The 20,643-nt window shown below is 37.4% G+C and overlaps 3 protein-coding genes and 1 long non-coding RNA gene across 7 annotated transcripts; 1 reads left to right on the forward strand and 3 right to left on the reverse strand.

Moving 5' to 3' along the window:
- Nucleotides 1-1,217: 1,217 nt before the first annotated feature.
- LOC125191022 lies at nucleotides 1,218-3,508 on the forward strand. The gene is made up of 5 exons (XR_007171012.1): nucleotides 1,218-1,357; nucleotides 1,435-1,500; nucleotides 1,574-1,640; nucleotides 2,741-2,802; nucleotides 3,256-3,508. It is a non-coding gene; the product is annotated as an uncharacterized LOC125191022 (long non-coding RNA).
- A 6,204-nt stretch (nucleotides 3,509-9,712) lies between these two features.
- Nucleotides 9,713-11,360, reverse strand: LOC125186421 (thioredoxin H4-2-like). Its single transcript, XM_048082782.1, has 5 exons — nucleotides 11,227-11,360; nucleotides 10,610-10,672; nucleotides 10,365-10,508; nucleotides 10,145-10,267; nucleotides 9,713-10,076 (listed from the first exon to the last, which is right to left on the reverse strand). Exons 1-5 carry the CDS (start codon nucleotides 11,257-11,259, stop codon nucleotides 9,924-9,926), a joined length of 516 nt encoding a protein of 171 aa, XP_047938739.1. The 5' UTR covers nucleotides 11,260-11,360; the 3' UTR covers nucleotides 9,713-9,923.
- A 1,407-nt stretch (nucleotides 11,361-12,767) lies between these two features.
- On the reverse strand, nucleotides 12,768-15,486 carry LOC125187549 (probable inactive receptor kinase At3g08680). Of its 3 annotated transcripts, none has more exons than XM_048084161.1 (3): nucleotides 15,299-15,486; nucleotides 13,866-15,119; nucleotides 12,768-13,574 (listed from the first exon to the last, which is right to left on the reverse strand). In XM_048084161.1, the coding sequence occupies exons 2-3, from the start codon at nucleotides 15,091-15,093 to the stop codon at nucleotides 12,952-12,954; spliced, it is 1,851 nt and encodes a 616-aa protein (XP_047940118.1). In that variant the 5' UTR covers nucleotides 15,094-15,119; nucleotides 15,299-15,486; the 3' UTR covers nucleotides 12,768-12,951. The 3 variants fall into 3 exon arrangements, with proteins under 3 accessions (XP_047940118.1, XP_047940119.1, XP_047940117.1); XM_048084162.1 differs by having other exon boundaries at nucleotides 15,229-15,486; XM_048084160.1 differs by lacking the exon at nucleotides 15,299-15,486 and having other exon boundaries at nucleotides 13,866-15,277.
- Nucleotides 15,487-17,021: 1,535 nt separating this feature from the next.
- On the reverse strand, nucleotides 17,022-20,311 carry LOC125187551. 2 transcript variants are annotated; one of them, XM_048084164.1, is made up of 4 exons: nucleotides 19,612-20,311; nucleotides 18,048-18,320; nucleotides 17,808-17,896; nucleotides 17,376-17,518 (listed from the first exon to the last, which is right to left on the reverse strand). In XM_048084164.1, the coding sequence occupies exons 1-4, from the start codon at nucleotides 20,164-20,166 to the stop codon at nucleotides 17,509-17,511; spliced, it is 927 nt and encodes a 308-aa protein (XP_047940121.1). In that variant the 5' UTR covers nucleotides 20,167-20,311; the 3' UTR covers nucleotides 17,376-17,508. The 2 variants fall into 2 exon arrangements, with proteins under 2 accessions (XP_047940120.1, XP_047940121.1); XM_048084163.1 differs by lacking the exon at nucleotides 17,808-17,896 and having other exon boundaries at nucleotides 17,022-17,518; nucleotides 19,612-20,302.
- Between the last annotated feature and the right edge of the window lie 332 nt (nucleotides 20,312-20,643).

Below are 20,643 nucleotides of genomic sequence, written 5' to 3' on the forward strand. Positions count from 1 at the left end.
CGTACTTACTATAAATAAATTCTAAATTTTAAAAGAAATAATCCACACGTCAAATACAAAAATACATATTTTATAATTTCAAAAATCAACATTTATCAAGTACATACTTAAAAACATTCTAAACAGTAGTGTGAACCTCTCACCACTCTTTATACTATATATTTATCTATATGCAAAAATGATGAGGAAAAGAAGGTTGCCAAAAATGCGTCAGCCGCCGAACCTGATAACATGTGCAGTTCCTACGACGCATGTCAACGAATAATTTCACTGATATCTTATTCCTGAAAAATATTAGTGGTTTATATGAGCCACAGCTCAATGTATATAAATCTTACCTTTAATTCCACAGCCCAAACAATCAATTATATTCTTTAACCAATACATATAACAATTATCAACAAATATTAAAATAATTGCAAATGAATATGCATATGCCACTCTGTTCAGTTTATTATTCTGTGACAGTTCAAGCCTGGTGTCTGCTTGGGATTTCCAATATGCCACTATGATTTGACCGAAAGGTCCCAATATGATTTGACCCGTAGGTCTCACTGTGAATTGACCCGTAGGTCCCAATATGATTTGACCCGAAGGTCCCAATATGATTGACCCGAAGGTCCCATTATGTCCACTGTGATTTCAGATCCAGGACAAGACTATCACAGATCCTCTTTAATTCAATGATTCAGTTAATTCCAATACCATATGCAAAACATATCTAATCACATATCCATATCATATTCCACTACATAATTCCAATATAATATACTATTAATATATTTATTGCACCAAGCATATATCTCAATGTAACAACCGTTTTTTTTAAGTACCTTTTACGTTGAGTTGTGTGTTGAGAACGAGCGATTGTTAGACCTTGAATAAAATATCAACCTTGTTTTGAAAAGTTGCGAATGGAAATAGTAAATGCTTGAATTGTTGTTGGTTAATCGTGTGGTGAAAGTAGTCAATGAGATTGACGTGAGGTTCGATGGGAAAATTGGGTGTTCGTTTACGAGTACTTGGGAAAACACCAAAGTACTAAAATAAACACTACAAATTAATTAACACTTTAAATCAAATATTTGGGCCTGTCATATTTATCTATCTCATTCTAGCCTCTTTATTTGTTTTTGGTTGTGACCAATTTTAAGAAGCCCAAATGTTAATTCATTCTTCCTGCAGTAAAATTTTTTGGTTAAATATTTCCCCCAACTTCTCCTACACGGTCTCCCCCATATCTCCATCTTCCTTGAAAATCTCCAACCAAAAATCCATTCTCCTTTATATATATATCTCCACAACGCAATTTCATCTTTTATCAATCTGCCGTTATCTTCTTCCTCCTATCAAAAAGGTATTTTTCTTTTCTCCTCAAGTTCATACGTACAAAAGAAAATCTCCATACTTTAGCATAATTCCTTGATCTCACAGTATGAAAGAGTAGAAACGAGAGAGAGCCGTGAATTCAATTTTCCTGTTGTTCTCTTCATTCCAAAGGTAAACTCCGTTCGATTTCATGAATTGGAAACCTTCATATATTGATTCCGTAGCCAATTCCGTGGTATTGCAGTTTGAAACCAATGGAGAGTTGTGATCTCAATTTCCCCTGTTTGCTAGTAAACTTTGTCTTCCCTGAGGTATATCCATTAATTCTGGACTCTCTGCATTTCATCCCATGTCATAGATACACATATTCACAGTAGCTCACACGATTAAAACTCCTTAAAAAAAATATTATTGATTGATTGTTCTTGTTAAAGCCTCGACCTTTAATGTTATTAGAGGTTGCCATTTTGTTCTCTATACTTCTGTCTACCCATTAATATTCAAAATTCGAATAATTAGAGAACTTAATAAAAGTTTAGAATGGGAAAAGGGGATAGGGCTTACCTGGCACTGCTCGGCAACGGAGAGGCTGGACGGCAGCGGCGGCAGTGATGAACGGAAATGGTAAATGGTGGGAGAGAGAGATTTGTGTTCGTGGCGACTGGGAGTATACAGTATTATTTTTATGTCTTTTAAATTTTTTTTTAATTGTTTGCATAGGGATATGACGTATAGTGTCGAGGGAGTGAAACTTTTGTGAATAAAGTGGCGTCGAGAGAGTATATATATGTTGTTAAGTAATTTGGTGTTGAGAGAGTATATACGTGTATTTGAAAGTGGGGGTACTAAGTATTTTTGTTGGTTTTACTCTTCTTTTTGGACATAATAAATAGTATGGCTTAGTTAATTGAAAATGTTTGAGTAATATGCATATATTGGATTTGGGAGATTTCATATTAAATTCAACTAGCAAGTTTGGTTGGGTTGTTTTTAAGAGAGAGAGACGTAGGTGGCTGGGAGCACATATGTACTGCTTCTTTTTCTCTACTTTAGTTTTATGTATTTGGGCCATCTTATGCAGATATTTAAATGTTGGACCTCTTCAGTTTAATAAATGTGTTCGGGTTATTTAATTGTTTGGATCAACTTAATTATATCTGTGTTTCGACGACAGTTTGGAGTATTTGGTGATGGGTTGGACTTTTGGTCATTTGGTGAAGTTAATTGTTTTCTCCAGTCCGATCATTTAAATAATATTTGAACTGATGTCAGATCGAGATTTATCTTACTGAAGTATGTTTTGTTGTAGTAAAGACGAATAATAATTTGAGCACACACTTAGGATGCATGCATTGTTAAATTGATTTATTTTGCAAAGTCTGATTTTTGCATATCATATTATTTCGAAAAGGGTGAGCTTGTGCATGTTGGTTGCGGTTGGAAAAGGAAGTGATTGAGGAGTAAGCTTGTGAGGTGGGCTTTCGTTTTAAATAAGGACCATGTCCTAAATATTTTGTTATGTGAAAGGAGGTGAAAAATGTTTGTCTTGCCATGCTTTGTGTTTGAATGAACCTATGTGAAGTGGCTATGCCATGTATGTTAACGAATTCGGGTCCCAGTAGGGCTGCAAACCCTGCTCGGTGTGGTGTACACCCAGTAGATCGTGCGCTATCTCATTGGAGTTGGCCGGTCTAGTGACTTGGTTCGTGGCCACGTTCCTTGTCATGTAGTTCAGATATGGTGATGGTAGATGTGGATGGAAAATGGTTGCAACCAAATTTTATGTGAAATGTTTTTAGTGACTTGGGTTCTTTTCAATTAAAACCCCCAAGATCACTCATTATGGCTTGACAAACTGAAATTGACATGTGTCCACTGAGTGCATCAAGTACTCAGCCCTACATGTTTGTTTTTCTTAATGTGCAGATTGAGCGACGACGGGCGTGGAGGATGTTGAGCAGAATTCATGGATTATTTATGTCTGGCTTAGTATTGTTGGATATGTCGTGTCTTCATACTCGGCATTTTTCCGTGTCTTGAACGCTTCCGCAAAGTGTCTTTTCTTTAGAATTGTTTTAGTATTGAGATTCTAACTCTTTTCAAAATTGTTTACTTTCTAGTCTTTATTTCTTTAGAGTGGGTACTTTGTTGAAATGATACTGTGTTGTTTTCTAAGTTATTTCAATTATCTAAATATTTTGGTCAAAGATGTGTGTTTCCCCCATTCTTCCCCGCTTCTTTAATCCTCCTCTAGTCGCGATCAACCGTGTTTTCTATCCTTAGAAAAAACGGGCGTGACACTCAATCATCACCATTACACACATATCATATCAATATAACTAGGGGTGGGAATACGGATATCGGGTATTGGATTTACCCATATCCGACCCGATACCCGCAGGGTTTTGGATACCCAATATCCAATTTTATGGGATTGGGTATGGGATTGGATATTGAAATTTGAGATAAATCGGGTATTGGATAACCCGAATGGGTATCGGGTATTACCCGAATATCCAATTTATTATTTAAACGCATTTTTTAAATTAGGTTTAAGCGTTTAACAATAAATGCTTCTATGTTTTGCTTAGTTGTTTAATGACTTTTACGTATTGCACAACCAACTCATGTGGTTTTTATATTTTATTTAATTATTTTGACTTTTGAATTATATTATTGGTTGCTTCTACAGTTATATTAAATGCGTAACTTTTATTATTTTACTTACATATTGCATAATCAATCCTCAAAAAATATAATTGTATACTTTAAAATAAATGAAACAAGATATTAGTCAATTTAAATATTTCTATATTTATTTTAATATATAAAATTTGAATTTTTTTATTAGTTATTAACAACTGTAAAGAATCGGGTATTTGGGTACCCGATACGTCGGGTATGGATACCCGGAGCGGGTATTGGAGTACCCGAAAATATATCGGGGCGGGTTTTGGATAGACATTTCAATGATTTTCGGGTTTGGGTACCCGGTTTTTTCGGGTCGGGTATCCACGGATACCCGTATTCCCACCCCTAAATATAACATCGTATGATTCAATTATTCACTTCAACTCAACACATAGTAATTAACCACATAAAGCATGTAAAATTAAAAGTGTGATTTAGACACACCTCTTTATGATAGGCAATCTATCTGAATTCCAAATTCCTCTTCCCACTCTACAATCCTTTATCAGCCGTATTCACATGCTCTCCATTTTTCTTATCTACAAATATTCTCTTTGCACCCCTTATCTCTAAAATGAAATTTGAGTTTATGCTATAATTTTTCATCCTCCCCCTCTTCTCTTTTATTTTTCTTGTTTCTCGGATAAAACTCCCGTCTCTTTATATAAAAGGATTCATCACCTATATACTACACACGTCAGTCAAATTCATGAGACGATATGGCCAGCTCCTCCTCTTATTTTCTCTACACGTTTCCCAATTTGTAATCAACTATATATTACTATGTCAAAGAAAACAAGCTACATATATCTAAATACATTAACTATTAAAACATTAAATAAAATTTCTTCTACAAACACATTCACGTATATATATATAATATAAATTTATTACTTTAATTAGTTAAATATTAAATTGGTATATACATTTATAGTATAGATACATAGTTTAATTATCCTGAACATAATTTTAATATAATACCATTGCTTATAAATATCATACCCATAATAATATTTGTACAAAATAATTTACAAAAATATTAAATAATGCCTACTTTGGTCGAGGATGTTACATTACTAGTCAGTATGATGATCTTAACATGCATATTTTGCAAGAAAAGTGCGTAAGTGTGCAGGAAAAAGGTGCAAGTCAGTAGGAAAGGAATCGGGATGTTCAAGTGAAAAAAGGACGACAGAAGGGTGCAATACTGACCAAGATGCATGCCCATAGGCTCGAGATGGAGAGAAGAGGATTGCTAGTACACGGCCAACTATTTGACGGGGGAAAAAGCGACAATTTGCAAGAATGAAAAACCCTACTTTTTAGGGCAAGCCTCCCTATAAAATGAAGGTCACATGAAGGAAGAAGCATCTATCCATCCATACTCTACAATCTACCTACCAACACACACAAGCTCACTTAGAAACCGCTCTCAGAAGTCTTAGCTCCGAGGCGGAGGCTAGCTCCACAACTCTCGTTCCTTACCACCAGTCATGATCACTTGAAGCTGTCTGAGTTCCACCGGAGATCATCCACCGTTTACTCTTCCAGCCGTTTTAGTCGCCAGAAACTATTTCATCGCCCAAGTGGCACAAACAATCTTTACTTGCTTTCTTAGTTTAATTTCGCATTTCGCTTTAGCTTGTTGGATCTTGCTACTTTTGAAGTCTTTTGTTGCGATCCAAACATTTGCTATGGAAGTTGCTTTTCTTTTGTCTTTTGATCGTTGTTGCATTTCATTCTGCCTAGTTTAGATTTATGTTATTTACGTTTATTTTCTAAGTGATGAAGCATGTTTTCGTTTGAGTAGGCTAGATCTGATTTTGTTAGCTAGAATTTTGAGCTTTCTCTGTTTCGTTCTAAGGTTTAATGCATGAGTTTTTCACTTTACGTTACTGTTGTCACCTTGCATTTTAGTCAGTAGGAGTAATCTGGATTTATTAGCTGTTAATCTTCGAGTTTAAGCTTTTTAATTTATGGAGCTAATTTTTGAAGTTGTTAATTTGAGTTTATCATCTGAATTTTATGCATACTTATTGAAGAAGACAACATCACAATCCACCATTTCTTGGACCACTTTACTTTTCAGCCACTTTTACTCTTGTCCTTTCCTTTTTATCAAATTTTATAGCAGATATGTCAGCACGTCAACTAGTTCGTTAGGATATTCACCCCAACTTTTGTTTAACTACTTTTAGTAAACTTTACTTTTCACATGCACTCTAGTATAATATCTTTTCTCTCTCATATATACCACCTCACTCGGATATAAGATAATATTACTAGTCAGTAGAGTCCAAGTCCACCTTTAGTTTTCGTCTAGGTAAACCTCACCCCAAGCCTGGTAGCTAACCAACTATTCTGTAGTGTCACCACAGTCTAGAGCTGCATCAATCGTTTCTCATGGGATTCGACTCTTGCTCTCACTATATTAGCCAGTAGAAGTGGTTTTAGGTCTTTGTGCCAGCGACACGACTAGGTTAGGAGTCGCCTCCTGATTAGTTGAACACACGAGCCTGCACAAACCCGTTCCAGGTCTATCAGGAATCTTAGGAGCTTTTAGGAGTTACAAATCTAGGATTGACGCCCCTAGTGTCTGTAATCTACTTTGTGCCGCATGGACATTATTTATGTGAGTCGTTCTAGTAAAGTATGAACTGTGCTAGGCTATTGTAGTTGAACATGTATAAACCATAACTGTGAAAGCACATCCCTGGAATTCCCTTATCTCATCTATTTTTAACCCATAGAACCTTTGTTTTTCTAAATAGTAGAAGAAGCCTAGTAAAGGATAGACAATCTGTGATTGTTTTCCCTGTGTTTGATATCCAGTACTGACCTTTAGCTATATTATATATACTCCATGTACTTGCAGATTTGTTTAGTGCTAATAAAAAGTGCATCAATATTATTGTTGAATGAAGATGATATCCAACACCCTTGTATTTATAGGGGTGGTGGATACACTTTACAATAAGTGTTTCTTGGAACAAGGCTCTCTTGGAACTAAACACAATAAATGCTCTATCTTGTAACTCTAAGTTGTTGGTACCAACTATTCTAGGAATTCTAAAGTCCTTTATCCAACACTCCCCTCTAAGTTAAATAACGGGATTTCCGACACTTAACTTGCTAAGAGCTTCTGAGAAGTCTTTTGCACCAACTACCTTCGTCAGAATATCTGCAAGTTGATCTTTAGATCGAACATATGGGAAGTCAATAATTCCTTCCTCGATTTTCTCTTTGGTGAAAAGTATGTCTACTTCAACGTGTTTTGTTCAATCATGTTGGATTGGATTTTCTGCAATGGTGACCGCGGCTTTGTTATCACATAATAGTCGACATTTTTTTTGTGATAAAAAGCTCAATTCCTCCATTAATCTTATAAGCCACAATATTTCTGCCAAACCATTTCTTATCCCTTTGAATTCTGGCTCTACACTTGATAATGCTACGACCTTCTGTTTCTTGCCCTTCCAGGTGACTAAATTTCTTCCATCAAATGTAAAGTACCCAAAAGTGGATTTTCTATTTCTTGGATTTCCAGCCCAGTCGGCATCTGCATAACTGATAAGACTCGTTTCATGCGTTGGTTGTTGGGTAGCTATATATACTTTTAGGGAGATAATGTGCAAAATTTGAGTTCAGGTGTGTTGGCAGCTGCTAAGTGCAATGGATCGTGCTAGCTGGACCAAGTAGATGCAGGATGAGTGAAATTTGAGCAAAATTGTTGTAAGCCACCAAACCGACCTAGGAGATTCTGACCAGAAGAAGGCGGCAGTATGGAGTAGAAAGAAAGGAGCAAAACTTGAAGACACACTTGCTTTTAAGGGTACAATTGTCAAATCAAGAGAGATATGCCCTAGGGATTTGGGCCTCAAGCCTTCCTATATAAAGGGATGAAGATTGAAGAAGAAGGCAGCTCTTCTCCACGTTCTAGTTTTCTGCCTCACATTTGGAAGGGGGGACCTTGTTCCGGCTGTGTTCCTTTAGTTGTAATCTGTGTTCCACCACTCTGAGGAGCGAAGAAATAATTTAATTTCTTGTTTGCTACACTTTAATTTCGTTTTGCAAGTTGTTTGGTACTTTGGATCGCTTAGCTTCAGAATTTCAGTAGTTGTTTTGTTGTTGAAGTTGCAACTTGACATTGGATCTGTTTTGAATCTGAAGCTATGAAAGTTTATGTTGAAGTTTTTTTTTGGATCTCGTGTGTTGAGTTTTATTTGTGTTTGTTGGATGCTTTTCGCAACTGGTAGTTTGTTAGGATCTCGTAGATCTAGCTTGTTTGACGTCTGATTCCATGGATTCATGCTATTTTGTGGTTTGATTTTATAGATCTGGTGTTCTTGATTTTTATATCTCCATGATCATGGTTTGCTTCTGTTCGTCTGTCGTCTAGTTGACCCAGTAGCGTAGATCTGATAGTTGGCAGTTTAATTTTCTAGTCCGTGACTGGTTTTGAAGTATGCTCTTTTTTTTCATCTTCAATTATTGTTTTTGCTCTGTTTTTTAATTGGTTACTTGGAGAAGATGAAGTAGCGGTAGTTAGAATCAGATCTGCAGTTTGCCAGTTTAGGAAATATGGTCCCAACTTCACTTTTGCATTTTGAATATCCATTTTAGGAAAGTTTTCAGCATGCTCATTTAGATACAAGTGTTCTCGGTTGTTTAATATTCAGTGTCTCGAGTTTAGTCATTATGCATGTTTTCGTATGTAGTCCATCTAGTTGATCAGTTAGATAGAGTCATGTTTATTCCGCCAAGTCAAATAGATTGAAACTTAACCAAGTTAGATTGCGTAGCAACTGCCAAAAACCCTCCCAAGACATCCCGAACGAATGTTTAACACTTTCTTCCTCGTGAGATCGATCCTTACTTCCCTATACTAGTTAACAGTATTGTGGGTTAAGGTTTTGAAAGTAGCTCTGATAGCGCGCACGACGACACGCAGATAGGTCTAGGTTCTGGTTGACTAGTTTGGTCCAGTAGATCTGCTTGACCCGTTTGCGATTCTACTTTATATTTTTATCACGCGTTTCGAGCTAGCTTTAATAACCATGGATCTCCAATGTTCATTCTTCATGAATGTAATTCCATGATCAAAGGTCCTTTGGAGTATCGAACATATCTCAATGCTACTTCAAGGTGGTTGTTTTGGAGTTGGTGCATAAACTGACTTATCACACTTACTGCATATGCGATATCTAGTCTAGTGTGTGACAAGTAGATTAATTTCCCGACTAACCTTTGATATCTCTCTCGGTCGGCAAGTTGAGCTCCTTTTGTTATTTGGATACCATGGTTGACAACAATTGGCATGTCTGCTAGCTTGCAATCCATCATGTCTGACTCTGCTAGTAGATCCAAGGTGTATTTTTTTTCTGATTTATGAAGTCTTGTAACTATTCTAGAAACTTTAAAGTCTTTTATCCAATAGAGATGTAGTCTAGGACTGCGTTGTGAGATTATTTTAGTTGAAGGAGAGTGACTATGACTAATTATCACATGATTATCAATCTAAGATTGAGTTGTGAGATTCAATCTCATGAACCAATTACACAATACATATTTACTCCCTAGATATAATCTTCCTAACCGAACATCCCCTAGTTTGACTAATTAATGAGTATGGTATTGATCTTTATAAGGTAAAGTAAATGTCTCATTTTGTGCATTTACAAACAAACTGCTTCCTTGAGCACTTTGTTTAGATTTACCGTAAGATGAGAAACAACTATGCATATCTTACGACCAAAATAGGTAAGCTAAAATTCTACAATGTAACTAAACAAAGGACTATAAATCTAAACATGGTTAAAAACAACCATAATTAATAACAAACATTGGTTGAGTTCTTGCATGATGCTCTAGCTACTTAGCTTTGTCAAGCAAAAATAGGCAATTCAATGCGGCGAGCTTGCATTGGCACCACAAACGGATGCAACTTTCTTCTGAAGATCCGACTTGTTAGATCCCACGAGCTTGTCCAGTTGCCGCCTGTCTTTCAAGAAAAAGAACATCGGAGTTGCCTCGACATTCCATGCAGCACTCAATTCCTACACCATCATTTACAAGTTCGGAATGGGAAACGAGCTCTAAAATAAGAATGGGAGAGGAAATGTACCGCTAAGTCATCGACATCAACGGTTAAAAACACAACCGATGTATATTTATCAGCTAGTTCGGAATAAGCAGGAGCTATCGCTCTACAGGGACCACACCATGATGCACTGAAGTTCACAACCACCTGTTCCCACGACACAAGTAGTATAAGAAAATAAATTCCTTAACTAACAGTCAATTTGCAAAACATATTTCCAACATATATATTCCAATTATCCTACAATTTTGCCTTCTTGTTTGGCTTCTGATGTCTCTTTTTCCCACTTGTCCATCGTAGTTATAAGATGGACATTGTTCCCCCCAGCAAGCGCTGCCTTGCCATCATGATCACCATTTCGTTTGTACGACTTGAGTAGACCCAGAGCCTACAATTAGTCTACCAACTATAAATCATAACAAAGATTGGTAATTTATCAGAATAAACGCTCTCGTAAAAAAAAGGATGCGGTGAGGATACACGGATTACCTTAGTCCAATATTGTCCGATCCAATCGAATCTCAACCCTGGTGGAAGGACAACACCAGTCCCCTATAATCACAATTTCTTTAGATTTATATATATTCTATCTAAATACATTATACATACACCTCTAAATCATCTAGCTACAGTCATAAAATTCATACTAACATGTACTAATATTTTTATGTCTAGCTACATAGTTAATTAGTGATGGATGCATTTACACTGATAACGATTCTCTCTATATTAATATATAATGTCTTGGATTTATGCAATTTTTCTATATATTCCAACTTGTTTATATTTTCAATCTCATTTCGCAAAATGCAGTACTTTTCCATGAATTAATATTCTTGAATACACAAAATTCCAATTTCATTTGATAAAATGTACCTTCAAAATTCTGATTGCTGCTTCTCTATCGACGATAAATTATGACTGTATAAATAATTCTCATTGACAAAAATGTCTAGAAAAGTATATTATAAAGATCATGATCAAATTTAGGGAAAATATGCAGAATAAAGAATCATTTTCGTTGATGTTGAGAATCATATAGAATCATCTTCGTTAATATCAAGAATCATAATAGAATCATAATGCACGTAAGGATGAAAAAATACCTTAGAATTGAGAAATTTAGGATAGAGCAACATTAAAAAAGATGATCGGACAACGAGATGCCCAAATTGAAAAAAGGAGGAGACCTACTTCATAAAATAGAACTCAGTGCATAGAGCATCTAGGAAACAAAAACAATTTAATCAGATTTAATATTTTGGTTCATTGAATGATAACTGGTTTTACTTTTTTGGGAACGCGAATAATGTCTTTTTTTTCCATATGAGATCAAGTTTATAACGACCTTTAATGTTGAGAGCCCATAACATAATTAGCTTTTGAATTCATGTTTGATACCTTATTTTATTAAACAAATTATTTATAAAGAAGATTGGACAATACTAATAGTGATGCTCATGGGTCAGGAACCGACGATTCCACGTTCCACGTTAGTATGAACCTTAACCAGCCCGGGAGAAGGGAAGACGGTTCCAGTTCAAACTCGTCGGGTTTTTGCTAGTTTAGGCACAGTTCTGAGCTGGTTTAGGCGGATTTTATGTTTTTTATATTATAACTTTAACTACAAATAAAATTTGAACTATAGATATTAGACAATGCATAAATCAAGTTAAAAAAAAGGTAGGAATTGCAATTTTATTGACAATGCATAAAATGGTCAATGTAGGTTATTGTTCCAAATCAACATTATGAAGCAGACATAAAAAATAAATGATTTTATATCATGGTATATCAAATAGGGGTGTCGAAACGGGTACCGTGGGTATCCGAACCCGATTTTGCAGGTACTCGAAAAGTTCAATATTATACTACCCAATCCCGACCTGTATGGTTTTACGCGTATCCCGATACCTGCATCGAGTATCCCGTACCCGCAGTTGCGGGTACCAAAACCCGTTTGGCTGTAATTTTACATGTTTGTAATTCCAGAATGAATGCGAGTACCCAAACCCGTTGGCTGTAATTTTACATGTTTGTTGCACTATGATATCATATTTGTGTTTTTATACTTTGCCGTGTTTGCATAATTTCCAACTATTATCTATATATGGCTATGCACAAATATGAGATTTCTAATCTCTTACTCACTGATAATAAGATTAGAATGGGAAAAACAAAAGAAACACTCACCTAATTGGAAGACAAGTTAGAGAGGAGATACAATAAAGAATAAAGTTTATCGGGCAATATATATTTGAAACTTGTAACTAAAATAAAAAATTTAAAAACCCCAACCATGAAAATACTGGGTAATATCGGGATTATTGGGTATACCCGCGCGGGTATCGGGTATATAAGTAAGCGTCCAAAACAAATACTACCCAAATTTTGGTGGGCCCACTACCCAAATTTTGGTGGGCCCAAATCTATAAATAAGTCCAAGTGAATTAATTAGTTTGTTTGATATTCCTTTCCACGAGTATGCATGTAGAAAATGGAGTTTGAGTTTTCGAAATTAATATGAAAGCTTTGACTCCTATCTAAGAAGCAAAACCTCAATCACTTTGTACATAAATATGTTATTAATCTACTCTAATTCTATAAACAGATTAACTATTATGCTAAAGATAAAAGAAACAAGGCATGCAAATGAAAGGGATGTTAGGCAGCTAGCATCCCTCTTTAGGAAATGAAAAATGGTCGCTACACAACACAACTACACTTCAAATCACATCACAACCAACAAACACAAAATCAAAATAATAATATTGTCTAGTAGTAGTACTAGTTGATATACATGTTGGATACTACAATTTCCCTCCCCTGTCTCACGGCGTCTGCGCGTTGTCCTCGGACGACGGCCTATTATCGACATCGGGATGTCGGATCCTCTCCATCATCCCCACCACCTCATCCATTGACGGCCTCGCCTCCGCCACCTTGGCCACGCAGCAGAACGCTATCTGCAGCATCTGCACGAGCTCCTCCTCGACCCCGCCATGCTTGATCAGCTCCACATCGAAAACCTCAGCCGTCCACTCCTCCCGCACCACGGACCTCACCCACCTCGGCAGATCAACCACCTCCTCGTACCCGGGGTACCTCACCGGGCTCTTCCCCGTCAGCATTTCAAGAAGCACCACACCAAAGCTGTACACATCCGACTTGTGCGTGGCGGCCTTCTTCGCCTCGATCACCTCCGGTGCTCTGTATCCGGCCACCCGATACTTGACGTCGCTGTAGCCTGTTAGCATAGGGCTCAACCCCAAGTCGGAGATGCAGCCGTCTAGACCTCCTCTTAAGAGTATGTTGGAGGACTTTATGTTGCCATGGATGAACTTGGCCCCACCTTCTGAGTGAATGTGTGCCACACCTCTTGCTGCTCCGATCGCCACATTTAGCCTCGACTCCCAGTCCAATGCACCCCCTCCTCCCCCTGCATCTCGGTTTCCTGCACATAAGGGAAGAGGGTTATACAAGAATATATAGATGAGACCGGAGGAATGTAATCTAATGCAAATTCTAAATATTGTACAAACTTCAAACTATGATGTAGACTGTTAGAAAATTTCAATAGATGACAAAATAACAATAACAAATAATGTCAACTCAGTGTTGACATTGTGTTGAGGAGTTTAGAGTTTGAATAATGTATAGAGTTTGCATTTTATCACAACCGTGAGATAGGATCGTTAACAAGGCGATATGAGACAAAAATGAGGATTTTTTTCAAGAAACATACCGTGCAGGGCAGCAGAGAGGCTACCCGAAGGCATATACTCATAGACGAGAAGCTTCTCGTCTTTGGAGCAATAGTAAGCGAGCAAGGGGACGACGTTGGGATGGCGGCCGAGGCGTCCTACGTGCTCCATGTACTGATCAAACTCCTTCTTGGCAACACCGACCTCTTTGAGCCTCTTAACAGCGACGGTGGTGGACTCGTCTAGGATGGCTTTGTAGGTGGTGCCGTGGCTCCCCTTCCCCAGCACCTCCGCTGACGCCCGGAGCAAGTCCTCCAGATCGAAGCCGAACGAGATTCCTTCCATCACCGTCAGCCTCACCTTCTCCGCCCCTTGCACGCCGCTCCCGAAATCATCCGACTTCAGATTCTCCGTCGCCACGCCCCCGTCCGACGATGAAGTCTTCACCTTGATCACTCTCGTAGACGACCTCTCGCCGTCGCTCTTCTTCTTTATACAGAATAGGAGATACAGCATTGCTAGTAAAAACAGAGCTACGCAAGCGATTGCTATAGCAACAATGGCTCCCACGTTTAGTTTCCTTGTTTTCGTTGGTGGAGAAGGCGATGAGGCTGAGAGATTAACGTTTCCGATGAAACAGGAAGCTGGGAATCTGCGGAGGGACTGAGGGATGGTGCCGTTAAGCGAATTGTAGCTGACATTGAAAAGATTGAGAGATGGAATGTCTAAATCAGGCAGATTTCCGGTGAAGGAGTTGGATTGGAGGTTGAGCACGGCGAGCCTCGTGAGGTTAGCGAGGGAGGGCGGGATGGGGCCGGAGAGGGAGTTGGAGGAGAGATCTAAGAGGGCGAGACGGGGCGGGAGAGAGGCCGGGATGGGGCCGGAGAAGTTGTTGCGTTGTAGGTACAGAGCTTGGAGGGAAGGGAGGGAGAGGATGTCGGAAGGGAGATTGCCGCTGAGGTGGTTCGATCTCAGGCTGAGGACTTTAAGAGCGTCCAGCTTTCCGATCGTGCTGGCCGGAATCCGGCCGAAGAACCCGAGTGCCGGGAGATGGACTCCCGTCACTCGGGTTTTGTCGTTGGAGCAGGTGATGCCTGTCCATGTAGTGCAGATTGTGCCTGAGGCGCTAGCGTTCCAGTTGAGCTCGCGCACGTGGGGAACGCTGCCCGCGAAATCGAGGAGGGCGGCTGCGTCGGAGCTGAGGTCGGAGTTGATGTGTGTGGCCAGTGATAGCAAGAGAATAATGGTGGTGGTGATGAGTTTTTTCATTGGACTTCGATTTTTTTTTCCTTCAGCTGAAAGAGCAACAAATTTAAACAATTATACCAATTGAAATAAAACAAGAAATCATCATTCTGTTAATCATGATTGTTGAAGCAAGCAAGTATAACTAGTGAAGCATACTAGTTTGAGCAAGGGAGAATGAGAGAGATGTGATGGATGACTCAAATGGTTGGAAATGTTGATATTTCACCTTTTGCAGATTCTGTGTTCTACTACAAAAGCTAAACCACTATGTTTTCACTTTTATTTGATGTTCTTCACATTCAATTTAAATATTTCCTGAACATGGGATTGATTAGTTAACAAAATTATATATGCAATACATTATACATAAAATTTGAGAATGTTGCAGTACGAGTGATTGGACAAAATGTAATTTGGTGTTGTACTGAATTGGAACAGAGAGGCGTCGGCAAGATTATGAGCTTTGCTTAGTGAGAAAGACATCAATTATTTGAATTATAGTAGTAGTTAATTGTGAAGTCCTTTATTTTGAAAAGGCTAAAGTTGGGAAAAGTATAGTGATGGAAAAGCAGAAGTCGCTTTATATAATGCAAATCAAATTTGTTTTGTTTTTAAATTGAGGGTTATTTGCATTTTCAAGTACTAAGAGATTGATAAAAAAATAGGGACAAATCAAAAACCCATACTAGGAAAGAAGAAGGAATTAATTCAGAAATAAAGTAAAAGCAAAAGCAAAAGCATAGTTGCCACTTTGGTTTGGTGCTACTAAAGCTAAGATATGCTGGTTTAGAAAGTAGTGTGTCAGGTTCCTAATTTATACATTAACCAAAATTCTAAATAATATGCCCAAAAATTAATCATATATGATGGAGAGATTTCAACACTCAAATAAGCCAAAAATAAAATGTAAAAGAGGACTAGTTGAACACTCAAGCATAAAGAAAGATACTATTAGCTTAAAACAATTAAATAGATTCTACTTTTAATAACAAAAAAACACCATTTCCCACCGAAATTACCGGCGCAGACACATACAAAGAGAAAACTAGTATTCAAGAAGTAGTGCTTAATCATTCAAAACAAAATTTGCATTTTGATGATTGTAATCTAATCTATAGATTATTATCTCTTTTACATAAAGTGAGACAGTCATCGAAAGTAACATTAATATAAAAAAAACCCAAATTTATATTTTATAGAACTTACAAATCAGCTCTTGCGTCGGTCTTCAAGAAACAACACGATTTAACTCTCAAGACCTTGTCTTTTTTGTGTTTCAAATATGCATGTATATTTGTATATGAAAATTTGAAAAACTGTGTTTCAACGGTCCACTATTCTTGAAAGGATGTTTAGGGGTTGGCCATCATATATAATACTATAAATTCTATAATTAATGCATCATTATAGAGAAAACATTATGCTATTTTTAAACGTTGGCTAAATTATGAAATATAAGGGAAAATACAATTATGAGCCGGAAGGTTGAGTATTATTTAACGTTAACAAAATGCATTTAATATTGTAGGGAATTAATATTTGACAATATCATTATGTTTCTTAGCACGTTGAGTAGATGTTGAGTATTGATTTGTATTGAATGACAGAACAAAAGCTGGAAGGAATAAATGTGTTTAATTGAGGATTTAATGAACAAATAAATGTTCTCATTATATAGGTTCAACGAGTATGTATGGGTAGATGAGATGTTATCCCATTTTTTAGATTTTACAGTCTTAGAATTTCTTTATAAGTAATTTGATTAATTTTCTACTCCATTATTTAGAACAATGATCGACGAGTAGGTATTTTAGAGAAAATAAACTCTTATCAAATATAGATTTTAAAATATATCTTTGTCTTTAATTTTTAAATACAAGTGCATAACACTTATTTAAAAAAAATTAGGATATAATACCAAAAAAAAGCATTTTATAATTATTCAAAAATTGGCAAATCCTCTTTATTTAGATAGGAAAATGAAGGAAAGAAACGGCAAAGAGAAGAAAGGTTCTCTCCCTCACAGTATGATCCCTTTCAGCATGTCCATGATGTGAGATACTATGTTACAAAGACAATTTCAGCTGCAACAATTGAACAAAGGGTTGAAGGGAAATATTTTGCGACCAAAAAAAACACAAATCCCGGGGAATTCGACAGAGGGAGTCCACAAACACTATTTGGATTGCTCTTTTTGGAGCTTTTCAACTTCTTCTTGATGCTTTCTTTCTGCTTCTTCAAGTTCCCTTGCATCGTCCTCCTCATCCTCCTTCTCGTCACGTGCTTCGAACTCCTTAGCAGCTGCCAAAGCTTTGACAACCGGATCTCGCAGTTCAGAGATTAAACCACCGCCTATTCTGTACTCTTCTTCATCCCCGATCAAGAACAGGCGTTGGTCAGGTCCAGTTGCCACAGGAACATCCACTGCCAATAATTTCATATCATACTGCATAATAGTTATACATCTGTAAGTATAAGATTGAGAAAATATTTTCTTTCACTCCTATGAAAGTTGAATTCTCAAAATCAATCCAGACTAACGAGAAAACCGTAAAAGGTAAGATAAGCTAAGTTTTACAAGGTTGCTTCTCCTTCGCAGTAAAAGTAGACAGCTAATAAAAGTCAGAAGCAAATCCTCTGTTTCATTGAAAACAACTAGAAACTTGACTGGAGAATTGAAGTCATAACTTGTAGAATAAGAAGAATCGTGAACCATTTGACTTGCAACGAGATACCTAGTCAATAAAGCTTTACTGTATCTCAAGTTGAGGGAATTGGGACCAAACCGAAACCCACAATCTACATTCTGAAGCTCTATGAATAACTGTTGTCAGCAGAGAAAACGCTTTCTTAAACCCATAGGATCAAAGTGCATGTGTTGATAATTGGACAATAAAGACATACAAGCAGTTATACACAAATAATGAACAATAACTTCAAGAAGAATAACAGGCTTGGCTAGAATTGGAGGAAACCTGGCCTTTCTTCTTCTTGACTTCGACACTGACTAATCCCTTCCTTTCTGAACCATGAATAGGGAAAATAAGAAAACATCGTTTGCTTCCCAACCTAGGTCGGAAATTTTTCAGGGTGATGCCCCCTCCTGACATCACATAGGCTCTCAAGTCCGTTCCCGTGAGTGGTGCACCCATTACCTCAAGAATGCCAGCGGATGTATTTAACTTCCTCATGGCCATTCTGTAAACTTTGTCAGGGTTGACAGTAAATCTTGCACGGATATACAGGCCCTAGAGATAAGAAAATTTGTAGTGTGATCGTCAAAAACAGCTCTTAACTAAAAAAGCAGATGAATATCATGAATTTAAGAAAAAGGTCATCACATATAAATTGTTATCTTGGCAGAAAGTCCATTTTCAAGGTCGTGTTTGATAACCAGGTGGAAAAAGTGAAAAGCGGACAGTAATCTGAAAGATCATATTACATCATCAGAAAAATGAACATATGTAATACCATCAAATGATTCAATTTCTATATCCTAGTCAAGTTATTTGTATATATGCTCTTCACTTCACCTCTCCCTTGGACTTCCTTGTTCGTCATTCCTATTGCTAAACAAGAAGAATTTCTAGTCTTAGCCCAAACCCCACATTGTAAGTATTAACTGAATTCAAAAATCAACCTTCATTCTAGCAAAGGTAAGCCATGAGTCAACTTAGAAATGTACTAAGGTCGTAAAAGCAGGGAGGCAGAAAATGTGGTAAACAGACAACCACATAACAACTATCAATGAAGAAAATGTAAGCCCCAAGTAGCACCTAGACTTCTATTGCATTCCAGCTTCATCAATATGAGATTTAAGCAAAAATAGCAAAGAATATCCCGGGGCAAAATAACTTAAAAAATAGAGTACGCAAAGAACCACATGGCTACCAGGCTAAAAACTCCTTTCTCAGGGTTTATAAAGCCTCAATCTGATCATTATGTGTTCTCTTTTTTCTCCTAGTCGATTTTCAAGACTTCACACATTCAAGTAGAATGAGGAATCATCAAAAATATGCACTTGTTTTGAAAATGTCTAACCAAAGATACACATAAGGACTACACATCATGAGTGTGAACCCAGAGTTTCTCACTAGACATACTAATTGCTTACAACCTGCTCGCATTTATTTAAGTAGACAAATAACTTGAGATCTTACAAGATAGTGTTTGAGATTTCAAACTTTTCTTAGAAACTAAAAAGACCTTGAGGAGGGGATTCGGAAAACTTGAGTCATAACTCATAAGGTTATCAGCACTTCCAACTCAGCTAGAGCTAACCATAACAGAAAAGGCCTACATCAAACAAATCAGATAATATCACCATTTCTAGATCATACACACCAATAACTAGTTATGTGACTTAAGTCATTCTAAGTCATACACCACCACAACGAATTAAAACAATCAGTAGTTAATGCAGCCAGCCAGACAACCATCCGAAACTCCATACAGAAATTAGTCAGTTACTATCCATCATCAAGCAATAATCACCTAAAAACGAACAGCAGCATATACACATAGAGAAGAGTAACTCACAGTAAAGGCAACTATGGCGGTCGAAAGAGCCAGAAAGCCATACTTGGCCATACCCTCCGAGAAACCAATAAAGGTTGTTGCGATGCCGAACAGCAGCCGCCACAGCAGAATGCACACAACCAATCCCCCAGCGCCCAGCACCATCATATAATTTCTCTTCCAGAACGCTTCAATCTGCAGCCTCACCGCCTCCTTGTACCGGTCAAACGCAGTCTTAAGAGCCACAGCAGGCTTCTTCGCCATTTTTGAAGCGAAAAGCTTAGAACCCATCTCACCGCGATTAAGCGAAAAATACCTAAACCCTAGAGAATTCCTACATTGCAAAAGTCCGGGATGCCGATACAATCTCCCAAATACACCAGCCGCTGAAGAAAATTGGGGTTTTTGGGAATTCAACAGCCACGAAGAAAAACTAGGGCTTTGAGTTACCGTAGGAGTGGTAGCGATGAAATTGGAGATGGCGCTGGTGGTCGTGGGAGTGCCGGTTGAAGAGGGTTTTGATGCAATTTGATGAAAACTACGGCTGATAAATCTGGATGACCAGGGTTTCGCCATTGTATGAGTGCTGAATTGGTATCAGTTGGGCGTTTATCGGCGTGGAAAAAAATTGGATTAGATTCAAGAAATCACAAACTCGGAGGAGGAATTGATTGCCGGAACAAAATCAATCCAACCCTTGCCACGCTAACAAGGATCTCTCTTAATACACGGACACTGTACACATTGTGTTGCATTTCCATTTTCTTTTACCAAAATTAATAAATTATGATAAAATAAATTAGAAAAAAATAAGATATCTACTTAAATATTTTATCCGTCTCATTAAATATGAAATGTTTTTTCTTTTTTGATTGTCTCATTCCTAAAATGGAAACAACATCATCTCTAATTTTACAATTTTGTTAATTAATTCTCTACTCATTAATTCACAAAACTACACTACATAAAATCTCGTGCTATAAACCAAATGTTTCATTTCTAATGGGACAGAGAGAGTATTTTGTTTTTGGATATTGGCGCCTAATATCACGA

The sequence above is a fragment of the Salvia hispanica genome, chromosome 5 (genome assembly GCF_023119035.1).
Source record: "Salvia hispanica cultivar TCC Black 2014 chromosome 5, UniMelb_Shisp_WGS_1.0, whole genome shotgun sequence".
Taxonomy (NCBI): domain Eukaryota; kingdom Viridiplantae; phylum Streptophyta; class Magnoliopsida; order Lamiales; family Lamiaceae; genus Salvia; species Salvia hispanica.

Bases quoted from the DNA above. Each gene is read 5' to 3' on its own strand.
- LOC125186421 (XM_048082782.1), bottom strand. From the start codon at position 11,259: ATGTTGCTCTATCCTAAATTTCTCAATTCTAAG. The intron at 10,509-10,609 runs GTAATCCGTGTA...GACTAATTGTAG, and splicing joins TCGGACAATATTGGACTAAG to GCTCTGGGTCTACTCAAGTC. The intron at 10,077-10,144 runs GTACATTTCCTC...ATGATGGTGTAG, and splicing joins TTGATGTCGATGACTTAGCG to GAATTGAGTGCTGCATGGAA.
- LOC125187549 (XM_048084161.1), bottom strand. From the start codon at position 15,093: ATGAAAAAACTCATCACCACCACCATTATTCTCTTGCTATCACTGGCC. The intron at 13,575-13,865 runs GTATGTTTCTTG...CCTTATGTGCAG, and splicing joins CCTCTCTGCTGCCCTGCACG to GAAACCGAGATGCAGGGGGA.
- LOC125187551 (XM_048084163.1), bottom strand. From the start codon at position 20,166: ATGGCGAAACCCTGGTCATCCAGATTTATCAGCCGTAGTTTTCATCAA. The intron at 18,321-19,611 runs GTGAGTTACTCT...TCTTATCTCTAG, and splicing joins CCGCCATAGTTGCCTTTACT to GGCCTGTATATCCGTGCAAG. The intron at 17,519-18,047 runs GTTTCCTCCAAT...ACTATTATGCAG, and splicing joins TCAAGAAGAAGAAAGGCCAG to TATGATATGAAATTATTGGC.